This window comes from Hyla sarda, unplaced genomic scaffold (assembly GCF_029499605.1).
Source record: "Hyla sarda isolate aHylSar1 unplaced genomic scaffold, aHylSar1.hap1 scaffold_545, whole genome shotgun sequence".
NCBI classification, from domain to species: domain Eukaryota; kingdom Metazoa; phylum Chordata; class Amphibia; order Anura; family Hylidae; genus Hyla; species Hyla sarda.
This window is the reverse complement of record NW_026610556.1, coordinates 1-12,964: the sequence shown is the minus strand read 5'-3', so window position 1 is coordinate 12,964 and position 12,964 is coordinate 1. Positions and strand designations below refer to the sequence as shown.

The window sequence follows — 12,964 nt, the reverse complement described above, 5'->3', positions numbered from 1 at the left end:
GATCATGGAGCGCTTCTCAGGAGAAGATGGAGGGATCATGGAGCGCTTCTCAGGAGAAGATGGAGAGATCATAGAGCGCTTCTCAGGAGAAGATGGAGAGATCATGGAGCGCTTCTCAGGAGAAGATGGAGAGATCATGGAGCGCTTCTCAGGAGAAGATGGAGGGATCATGGAGCGCTTCTCAGGAGAAGATGGAGAGATCATGGAGCGCTTCTCAGGAGAAGATGGAGAGATCATAGAGCGCTTCTCAGGAGAAGATGGAGAGATCATGGAGCGCTTCTCAGGAGAAGATGGAGGGATCATGGAGCGCTTCTCAGGAGAAGATGGAGGGATCATGGAGCGCTTCTCAGGAGAAGATGGAGGGATCATGGAGCGCTTCTCAGGAGAAGATGGAGAGATTATAGAGCGCTCCTCAGGAGAAGATGGAGAGATCATGGAGCGCTTCTCAGGAGAAGATGGAGGGATCATGGAGCGCTTCTCAGGAGAAGATGGAGAGATTATAGAGCGCTCCTCAGGAGAAGATGGAGGGATCATGGAGCGCTCCTCAGGAGAAGATGGAGGGATCATGGAGCGCTCCTCAGTAGAAGACCTTCTTACCCCTAATGTCCATCCAGATCTATCCTATAATAATCCCCCTGATCATGGGGAACCTTCCCACCAACCACACATTGTTACCACAAGGACAGGTCAGAGAGGGGGGAAAAGGTTTCAATGTGATGAATGTGGAAAACAATTTACAAGAAGACAAGGTCTTTTTGGACACCGAAGAATTCATTTAGGGGAGAAGCCATTTTCATGCTTAGAATGTGGGAAATGTTTTACACGAAAATCCAGGCTTGCTCTACATGAGAAAATTCACACAGGAGAGAAGCCACATTTATATTCTGAAAGTGTAATTAAGTCAGATCTTGTTATACCAGAGAGAAGTCACACTGGAGAGCAGCCATATTCATGTTCACAATGTGGGAAATGTTTTACACAACAATCCAGTCTTGTTATTCACGAGAGAATTCACACAGGGGAAAAACCATATTCATGTTCAGAATGTGGGAAATGCTTTACACAACAATCCAGTCTTGTTAAACACAAGAGAATTCACACAGGCGAGAAGCCATATTCATGTTCACAATGTGGAAAATGTTTTACACAACAATCAAGTCTTGTTAAACATGAGAGACTTCACACAGGTGAGAAGCCATATTCGTGTTCAGAATGTGGGAAATGTTTTACTGATCCATCTTATTTTGCTAGACATAAGAGAATTCACACAGGAGAGATGCTATATTCATGTTCACAGTGTGGAAAATGTTTCACACAGCAATCCAACCTTGTTAGACATGAGAGAAGTCACACAGGAGAGAAGCCATATTCATGTTGTCAATGTGAGAAATGTTTTACTTGTAAATCACTTCTTGTAATACACGAAAGAAGTCACACAGGAGATAAGCCGTATGCATGTTCAGAATGTGCAAAATGTTTTATTACTAAAGACAAATTAAGGCACCATCAGAGAATTCACACAGGAGAGAAGCCCTATTCATGTTCAGAATGTGGCAAATGTTTTACAAAGAAATCACAGCTTGCTAGACATCAGAAAAGTCACACAGGGGAGAAGCCACATTCATGTTCAGAATGTGGCAAATGTTTTACACAAAAATCCCATCTTGTTAAACATCAGCTAATTCACGCAGGGGAGAAGCCGTATTCATGTTCAGAATGTAGCAAATTCTTTACAAATACATCAGAGCTTATTATACACCAGAGATGCCACACAGTAGAGAAGCCATATTCATGTTCAGAATGTGGGAAATGTTTTGTAAATAACTCTGAACTTCTTAGACATGGGAGAATTCACACAGGAGAGAAATTATTTTCATGTTCACATTGTGGGAAATGTTTCCCATTTAAATCCTATCTTGTTAGACATGAGAGAATTCACACAGGAGAGAAGCCACACTCCTGTTCAGAATGTGGGAAATGCTTTATGTATAAATCAGATCTTGTTAAACATGAGAGAACTCACACTGTGGAATCCATATTTACAGTGACCATAGTGTAAAACTAAAAAACAAGCATAAATAATTTCCCTGCCTCATTACCGCTCCTCTGTCTTCACAATTCCACATGCGCCTCTTTAACCTAAAAATCAAAACAGTGCATGGGCCACCTCAGAGCCCCACCCACTGCACGTACACCACTAAAGGTATTCAGTGTTGGGATTTAGAGCGTTACGTGGACCCATCACACAATAGTGCAATAATACCAATATGGATCAGATGACAATACAAAAATAATTAAGGATCTGCTGTCACATGTCATTGATTAGAACAGTTTTGGATGACCCGGGGGCCTTCAACCATTTCAAAACTACAACTGGACAGTTAAAGGCTGCAGTGTGAAGAACACTCACTAAAGAATGAAATTAGAGGGAAGCTTTGATTTACCTTTCAGGGACAGTGTGGATCCTCTGGAGGAGGCAGAAAGGATTTTGTTTCTGCAAATCAGTGCGGATACACCCGTACACAATTTATAGCATATGTAAGCTTAAATAAATTAAAATTCTTTAAATCGCCAAATTCTGACTCCTAGAACTTTACTTTTTGGTAAACGGGGCTTTATGAGGATCATTCCATCATCATTATTATTACAATTATTATACTATAGGAGTAGACTGTAGTGTCCTGTCTATTATTATTATTATTATTATTATACAGGAGGAGTAGACTGTAGTGTCCTGTCTATTATTATTATTATACAGGAGGAGTAGACTGTAGTGTCCTGTCTATTATTATTATTATACAGGAGGAGTAGACTGTAGTGTCCTGTCTATTATTATTATTATTATTATTATTATTATTATTATTATACAGGAGGAGTAGACTGTAGTGTCCTGTCTATTATTATTATTATTATACAGGAGGAGTAGACTGTAGTGTCCTGTCTATTATTATTATTATTATTATACAGGAGGAGTAGACTGTAGTGTCCTTTCTATTATTATTATTATACAGGAGGAGTAGACTGTAGTGTCCTGTCTATTATTATTATACAGGAGGAGTAGACTGTAGTGTCCTGTCTATTATTATTATTATACAGGAGGAGTAGACTGTAGTGTCCTGTCTATTATTATTATTATTATACAGGAGGAGTAGACTGTAGTGTCCTGTCTATTATTATTATATAGGAGGAGTAGACTGTAGTGTCCTGTCTATTATTATTATTATTATTATTATTATACAGGAGGAGTAGACTGTAGTGTCCTGTCTATTATTATTATTATACAGGAGGAGTAGACTGTAGTGTCCTGTCTATTATTATTATACAGGAGGAGTAGACTGTAGTGTCCTGTCTATTATTATTATTATACAGGAGGAGTAGACTGTAGTGTCCTGTCTATTATTATTATTATACAGGAGGAGTAGACTGTAGTGTCCTGTCTATTATTATTATACAGGAGGAGTAGACTGTAGTGTCCTGTCTATTATTATTATTATACAGGAGGAGTAGACTGTAGTGTCCTGTCTATTATTATTATTATACAGGAGGAGTAGACTGTAGTGTCCTGTCTATTATTATTATACAGGAGGAGTAGACTGTAGTGTCCTGTCTATTATTATTATTATACAGGAGGAGTAGACTGTAGTGTCCTGTCTATTATTATTATTATTATTACACAGGAGGAGTAGACTGTAGTGTCCTGTCTATTATTATTATTATTATACAGGAGGAGTAGACTGTAGTGTCCTGTCTATTATTATTATTATACAGGAGGAGTAGACTATAGTGTCCTGTCTATTATTATTATTATTATACAGGAGGAGTAGACTGTAGTGTCCTGTCTATTATTATTATTATTATTATACAGGAGGAGTAGACTGTAGTGTCCTTTCTATTATTATTATACAGGAGGAGTAGACTGTAGTGTCCTGTCTTATTATTATTATTATTATACAGGAGGAGTAGACTGTAGTGTCCTGTCTATTATTATTATATAGGAGGAGTAGACTGTAGTGTCCTGTCTATTATTATTATTATTATTATTATACAGGAGGAGTAGACTGTAGTGTCCTGTCTATTATTATTATTATTATACAGGAGGAGTAGACTGTAGTGTCCTGTCTATTATTATTATTATTATTATTATTATTATACAGGAGGAGTAGACTGTAGTGTCCTGTCTATTATTATTATTATTATTATACAGGAGGAGTAGACTGTAGTGTCCTGTTTATTATTATTATTATACAGGAGGAGTAGACTGTAGTGTCCTGTCTATTATTATTATTATTATTATTATTATTATACAGGAGGAGTAGACTGTAGTGTCCTGTCTATTATTATTACACATGAGGAGTAGACTGTAGTGTCCTGTCTATTATTATTATTATTATTATACAGGAGGAGTAGACTGTAGTGTCCTGTCTATTAATATTATTATACAAGAGGAGTAGACTGTAGTGTCCTGTCTATTATTATTATTATACAGGAGGAGTAGACTGTAGTGTCCTGTCTATTATTATTATTATTATACAGGAGGAGTAGCCTGTAGTGTCCTGTCTATTATTATTATTATACAGGAGGAGTAGACTGTAGTGTCCTGTCTATTATTATTATTATTATTATTATTATACAGGAGGAGTAGACTGTAGTGTCCTGTCTATTATTATTATTATACAGGAGGAGTAGACTGTAGTGTCCTGTCTATTATTATTATACAGGAGGAGTAGACTGTAGTGTCCTGTCTATTATTATTATTATACAGGAGGAGTAGACTGTAGTGTCCTGTCTATTATTATTATTATTATTATACAGGAGGAGTAGACTGTAGTGTCCTGTCTATTATTATTATTATTATACAGGAGGAGTAGACTGTAGTGTCCTGTCTATTATTATTATTATACAGGAGGAGTAGACTGTAGTGTCCTGTCTATTATTATTATTATACAGGAGGAGTAGACTGTAGTGTCCTGTCTATTATTATTATTATTATTATACAGGAGGAGTAGACTGTAGTGTCCTGTCTATTATTATTATTATTATTATTATACAGGAGGAGTAGACTGTAGTGTCCTGTCTATTATTATTATTATACAGGAGGAGTAGACTGTAGTGTCCTGTCTATTATTATTATTATTATTATTATTATTATACAGGAGGAGTAGACTGTAGTGTCCTGTTTATTATTATTATTATACAGGAGGAGTAGACTGTAGTGTCCTGTCTATTATTATTATTATACAGGAGTAGTAGACTGTAGTGTCCTGTCTATTATTATTATTATTACACAGGAGGAGTAGACTGTAGTGTCCTGTCTATTATTATTATTATTATTATACAGGAGGAGTCGACTGTAGTGTCCTGTCTATTATTATTATTATTATTATACAGGAGGAGTAGACTGTAGTGTCCTGTCTATTATTATTATTATTATACAGGAGGAGTAGACTGTAGTGTCCTGTCTATTATTATTATTATTATACAGGAGGAGTAGACTGTAGTGTCCTGTCTATTATTATTATTATTATACAGGAGGAGTAGATTGTAGTGTCCTGTCTATTATTATTATTATTATTATTATACAGGAGGAGTAGACTGTAGTGTCCTGTCTATTATTATTATTATTATTATTATACAGGAGGAGTAGACTGTAGTGTCCTGTCTATTATTATTATTATTATTATTATTATTCTACAGGAGGAGTAGACTGTAGTGTCCTGTCTATTATTATTATTATTATACAGGAGGAGTAGACTGTAGTGTCCTGTCTATTATTATTATTATTATACAGGAGGAGTAGACTGTAGTGTCCTGTCTATTATTATTATTATACAGGAGGAGTAGACTGTAGTGTCCTGTCTATTATTATTATACAGGAGGAGTAGACTGTAGTGTCCTGTCTATTATTATTATTATTATTATTATACAGGAGGAGTAGACTGTAGTGTCCTGTCTATTATTATTATTATTATTATACAGGAGGAGTAGACTGTAGTGTCCTGTCTATTATTATTATTATTATTATACAGGAGGAGTAGACTGTAGTGTCCTGTCTATTATTATTATTATACAGGAGGAGTAGACTATAGTGTCCTGTCTATTATTATTATTATTATTATTATTATACAGGAGGAGTAGACTGTAGTGTCCTGTCTATTATTATTATTATTATTATTATTATACAGGAGGAGTAGACTGTAGTGTCCTGTCTATTATTATTATCATACAGGAGGAGTAGACTGTAGTGTCCTGTCTATTATTATTATTATTATACAGGAGGAGTAGACTGTAGTTTCCTGTCTATTATTATTATTATTATTATTATACAGGAGGAGTAGACTGTAGTGTCCTGTCTATTATTATTATTATTATACAGGAGGAGTAGACTGTATTGTCCTGTCTATTATTATTATTATTATTATTATTATACAGGAGGAGTAGACTGTAGTGTCCTGTCTATTATTATTATTATTATTATTATTATTATTATTATTATACAGGAGGAGTAGACTGTAGTGTCCTGTCTATTATTATTATTATTATTATACAGGAGGAGTAGACTGTATTGTCCTGTCTATTATTATTATTATTATTATTATTATACAGGAGGAGTAGACTGTAGTGTCCTGTCTATTATTATTATTATTATTATACAGGAGGAGTAGACTGTAGTGTCCTGTCTATTATTATTATTATTATACAGGAGGAGTAGACTGTAGTGTCCTGTCTATTATTATTATTATTATTATTATACAGGAGGAGTAGACTGTAGTGTACTGTCTATTATTATTATTATTATTATTATTATTATACAGGAGGAGTAGACTGTAGTGTCCTGTCTATTATTATTATTATTATACAGGAGGAGTAGACTGTATTGTCCTGTCTATTATTATTATTATTATTATTATTATTATTATACAGGAGGAGTAGACTGTAGTGTCCTGTCTATTATTATTATTATTATACAGGAGGAGTAGACTGTAGTGTCCTGTCTATTATTATTATTATTATACAGGAGGAGTAGACTGTAGTGTCCTGTCTATTATTATTATATAGGAGGAGTAGACTGTAGTGTCCTGTCTATTATTATTATTATTATTATTATTATACAGGAGGAGTAGACTGTAGTGTCCTGTCTATTAATATTATTATACAAGAGGAGTAGACTGTAGTGTCCTGTCTATTATTATTATTATACAGGAGGAGTAGACTGTAGTGTCCTGTCTATTATTATTATTATTATACAGGAGGAGTAGCCTGTAGTGTCCTGTCTATTATTATTATTATACAGGAGGAGTAGACTGTAGTGTCCTGTCTATTATTATTATTATTATTATTATTATACAGGAGGAGTAGACTGTAGTGTCCTGTCTATTATTATTATTATACAGGAGGAGTAGACTGTAGTGTCCTGTCTATTATTATTATACAGGAGGAGTAGACTGTAGTGTCCTGTCTATTATTATTATTATACAGGAGGAGTAGACTGTAGTGTCCTGTCTATTATTATTATTATTATTATACAGGAGGAGTAGACTGTAGTGTCCTGTCTATTATTATTATTATTATACAGGAGGAGTAGACTGTAGTGTCCTGTCTATTATTATTATTATACAGGAGGAGTAGACTGTAGTGTCCTGTCTATTATTATTATTATACAGGAGGAGTAGACTGTAGTGTCCTGTCTATTATTATTATTATTATTATACAGGAGGAGTAGACTGTAGTGTCCTGTCTATTATTATTATTATTATTATTATACAGGAGGAGTAGACTGTAGTGTCCTGTCTATTATTATTATTATACAGGAGGAGTAGACTGTAGTGTCCTGTCTATTATTATTATTATTATTATTATTATTATACAGGAGGAGTAGACTGTAGTGTCCTGTTTATTATTATTATACAGGAGGAGTAGACTGTAGTGTCCTGTCTATTATTATTATTATACAGGAGTAGTAGACTGTAGTGTCCTGTCTATTATTATTATTATTACACAGGAGGAGTAGACTGTAGTGTCCTGTCTATTATTATTATTATTATTATACAGGAGGAGTCGACTGTAGTGTCCTGTCTATTATTATTATTATTATTATACAGGAGGAGTAGACTGTAGTGTCCTGTCTATTATTATTATTATTATACAGGAGGAGTAGACTGTAGTGTCCTGTCTATTATTATTATTATTATACAGGAGGAGTAGACTGTAGTGTCCTGTCTATTATTATTATTATTATACAGGAGGAGTAGATTGTAGTGTCCTGTCTATTATTATTATTATTATTATTATACAGGAGGAGTAGACTGTAGTGTCCTGTCTATTATTATTATTATTATTATTATACAGGAGGAGTAGACTGTAGTGTCCTGTCTATTATTATTATTATTATTATTATTATTATTCTACAGGAGGAGTAGACTGTAGTGTCCTGTCTATTATTATTATTATTATACAGGAGGAGTAGACTGTAGTGTCCTGTCTATTATTATTATTATTATACAGGAGGAGTAGACTGTAGTGTCCTGTCTATTATTATTATTATACAGGAGGAGTAGACTGTAGTGTCCTGTCTATTATTATTATACAGGAGGAGTAGACTGTAGTGTCCTGTCTATTATTATTATTATTATTATTATACAGGAGGAGTAGACTGTAGTGTCCTGTCTATTATTATTATTATTATTATACAGGAGGAGTAGACTGTAGTGTCCTGTCTATTATTATTATTATTATTATACAGGAGGAGTAGACTGTAGTGTCCTGTCTATTATTATTATTATACAGGAGGAGTAGACTATAGTGTCCTGTCTATTATTATTATTATTATTATTATTATACAGGAGGAGTAGACTGTAGTGTCCTGTCTATTATTATTATTATTATTATTATTATACAGGAGGAGTAGACTGTAGTGTCCTGTCTATTATTATTATCATACAGGAGGAGTAGACTGTAGTGTCCTGTCTATTATTATTATTATTATACAGGAGGAGTAGACTGTAGTTTCCTGTCTATTATTATTATTATTATTATTATATAGGTGGAGTAGACTGTAGTGTCCTGTCTATTATTATTATTATTATACAGGAGGAGTAGACTGTATTGTCCTGTCTATTATTATTATTATTATTATTATTATACAGGAGGAGTAGACTGTAGTGTCCTGTCTATTATTATTATTATTATTATTATTATTATTATTATTATACAGGAGGAGTAGACTGTAGTGTCCTGTCTATTATTATTATTATTATTATACAGGAGGAGTAGACTGTATTGTCCTGTCTATTATTATTATTATTATTATTATTATACAGGAGGAGTAGACTGTAGTGTCCTGTCTATTATTATTATTATTATTATACAGGAGGAGTAGACTGTAGTGTCCTGTCTATTATTATTATTATTATACAGGAGGAGTAGACTGTAGTGTCCTGTCTATTATTATTATTATTATTATTATACAGGAGGAGTAGACTGTAGTGTACTGTCTATTATTATTATTATTATTATTATTATTATTATACAGGAGGAGTAGACTGTAGTGTCCTGTCTATTATTATTATTATTATACAGGAGGAGTAGACTGTATTGTCCTGTCTATTATTATTATTATTATTATTATTATTATTATACAGGAGGAGTAGACTGTAGTGTCCTGTCTATTATTATTATTATTATACAGGAGGAGTAGACTGTAGTGTCCTGTCTATTATTATTATTATTATACAGGAGGAGTAGACTGTAGTGTCCTGTCTATTATTATTATATAGGAGGAGTAGACTGTAGTGTCCTGTCTATTATTATTATTATTATTATTATTATACAGGAGGAGTAGACTGTAGTGTCCTGTCTATTATTATTATTATACAGGAGGAGTAGACTATAGTGTCCTGTCTATTATTATTATTATTATACAGGAGGAGTAGACTGTAGTGTCCTGTCTATTATTATTATTATTATTATACAGGAGGAGTAGACTGTAGTGTCCTGTCTATTATTATTATTATTATTATTATACAGGAGGAGTAGACTGTAGTGTCCTGTCTATTATTATTATTATATAGGAGGAGTAGACTGTAGTGTCCTGTCTATTATTATTATTATACAGGAGGAGTAGACTCTAGTGTCCTGTCTATTATTATTATTATTATTATACAGGAGGAGTAGACTGTAGTGTCCTGTCTATTATTATTATTATTATTATTATTATTATACAGGAGGAGTAGACTGTAGTGTCCTGTCTATTATTATTATTATTATACAGGAGGAGTAGACTGTAGTGTCCTGTCTATTATTATTATTATTATTATTATTATACAGGAGGAGTAGACTGTAGTGTCCTGTCTATTATTATTACACAGGAGGAGTAGACTGTAGTGTCCTGTCTATTATTATTATTATTATACAGGAGGAGTAGACTGTAATGTCCTGTCTATTATTATTATTATACAAGAGGAGTAGACTGTAGTGTCCTGTCTATTATTATTATTATTATACAAGAGGAGTAGACTGTAGTGTCCTGTCTATTATTATTATTATTATTATTATACAGGAGGAGTAGACTGTAGTGTCCTGTCTATTATTATTATTATTATTATTATTATTATACAGGAGGAGTAGACTGTAGTGTCCTTTCTATTATTATTATTATACAGGAGGAGTAGACTGTAGTGTCCTGTCTATTATTATTATTATACAGGAGGAGTAGACTGTAGTGTCCTGTCTATTTTTATTATTATACAGGAGGAGTAGACTGTAGTGTCCTGTCTATTATTATTATTATTATTATACAGGAGGAGTAGACTGTAGTGTCCTGTCTATTATTATTATTATTATTATTATACAGGAGGAGTAGACTGTAGTGTCCTGTCTATTATTATTATTATTATTATTATTATTATTATTATACAGGAGGAGTAGACTGTAGTGTCCTGTCTATTATTATTATTATTATTATTATTATTATTATTATACAGGAGGAGTAGACTGTAGTGTCCTGTCTATTATTATTATTACACAGGAGGAGTAAACTGTAGTGTCCTGTCTATTATTATTATTATTATACAGGAGGAGTAGACTGTAGTGTCCTGTCTATTATTATTATTACACAGGAGGAGTAAACTGTAGTGTCCTGTCTATTATTATTATTATTATTATTATTATTATTATACAGGAGGAGTAGACTGTAGTGTCCTGTCTATTATTATTATTATACAGGAGGAGTAGACTGTAGTGTCCTTTCTATTATTATTATACAGGAGGAGTAGACTGTAGTGTCCTGTCTATTATTATTATTATATAGGAGGAATAGACTGTAGTGTTTTGTCTATTATTATTATTATTATTATACAGGAGGAGTAGACTGTAATGTCCTGTCTATTATTATTATTATACAGGAGGAGTAGACTGTAGTGTCCTGTCTATTATTATTATTATACAGGAGGAGTAGACTGTAGTGTCCTGTCTATTATTATTATTATTATACAGGAGGAGTAGACTGTAGTGTCCTGTCTATTATTATTATTATTATTATACAGGAGGAGTAGACTGTAGTGTCCTGTCTATTATTATTATTATTATTATTATTATTATACAGGAGGAGTAGACTGTAGTGTCCTGTCTATTATTATTATTACACAGGAGGAGTAAACTGTAGTGTCCTGTCTATTATTATTATTATTATACAGGAGGAGTAGACTGTAGTGTCCTGTCTATTATTATTATTACACAGGAGGAGTAAACTGTAGTGTCCTGTCTATTATTATTATTATTATTATTATTATTATTATTATTATTATTATACAGGAGGAGTAGACTGTAGTGTCCTGTCTATTATTATTATTACACAGGAGGAGTAAACTGTAGTGTCCTGTCTATTATTATTATTATTATACAGGAGGAGTAGACTGTAGTGTCCTGTCTATTATTATTATTATTATTATTATTATTATTATACAGGAGGAGTAGACTGTAGTGTCCTGTCTATTATTATTATTATACAGGAGGAGTAGACTGTAGTGTCCTTTCTATTATTATTATACAGGAGGAGTAGACTGTAGTGTCCTGTCTATTATTATTATTATATAGGAGGAGTAGACTGTAGTGTCCTGTCTATTATTATTATTATTATTATTATACAGGAGGAGTAGACTGTAGTTTCCTGTCTATTATTATTATTATTATTATACAGGAGGAGTAGACTGTAGTGTCCTGTCTATTATTATTATTATTATACAGGAGGAGTAGACTGTAGTGTCCTGTCTATTATTATTATTATACAGGAGGAGTAGACTGTAGTGTCCTGTCTATTATTATTATATAGGAGGAGTAGACTGTAGTGTCCTGTCTATTATTATTATTATTATTATTATTATTATTATACAGGAGGAGTAGACTGTAGTGTCCTGTCTATTATTATTATTATACAGGAGGAGTAGACTATAGTGTCCTGTCTATTATTATTATTATTATACAGGAGGAGTAGACTGTAGTGTCCTGTCTATTATTATTATTATTATTATACAGGAGGAGTAGACTGTAGTGTCCTGTCTATTATTATTATACAGGAGGAGTAGACTGTAGTGTCCTGTCTATTATTATTATTATTATACAGGAGGAGTAGACTGTAGTGTCCTGTCTATTATTATTATTATATAGGAGGAGTAGACTGTAGTGTCCTGTCTATTATTATTATTATACAGGAGGAGTAGACTGTAGTGTCCTGTCTATTATTATTATTATTATTATTATTATTATACAGGAGGAGTAGACTGTAGTGTCCTGTCTATTATTATTATTATACAGGAGGAGTAGACTGTAGTGTCCTGTCTATTATTATTATTATTATACAGGAGGAGTAGACTGTAGTGTCCTGTCTATTATTATTATTATTATACAGGAGGAGTAGACTGTAGTGTCCTGTCTATTATTATTATTATTATTATACAGGAGGAGTAGACTG

The 12,964-nt window shown here is 32.7% G+C and overlaps 1 protein-coding gene across 1 annotated transcript; it reads left to right on the top strand.

Annotated features, from left to right (window-relative positions):
• Positions 1–411: 411 nt before the first annotated feature.
• On the top strand, positions 412–2,569 carry LOC130339559 (zinc finger protein OZF-like). The gene has a single exon (XM_056554036.1). It carries the CDS (start codon positions 434–436, stop codon positions 2,057–2,059), a length of 1,626 nt encoding a protein of 541 aa, XP_056410011.1. The 5' UTR covers positions 412–433; the 3' UTR covers positions 2,060–2,569.
• The last annotated feature ends 10,395 nt before the right edge of the window (positions 2,570–12,964 follow it).

What these genes read in the sequence shown, in the direction of transcription:
- LOC130339559 (XM_056554036.1), top strand. Translation starts at nt 434, where the DNA reads ATGGAGCGCTTCTCAGGAGAAGATGGAGGGATCATGGAGCGCTTCTCA.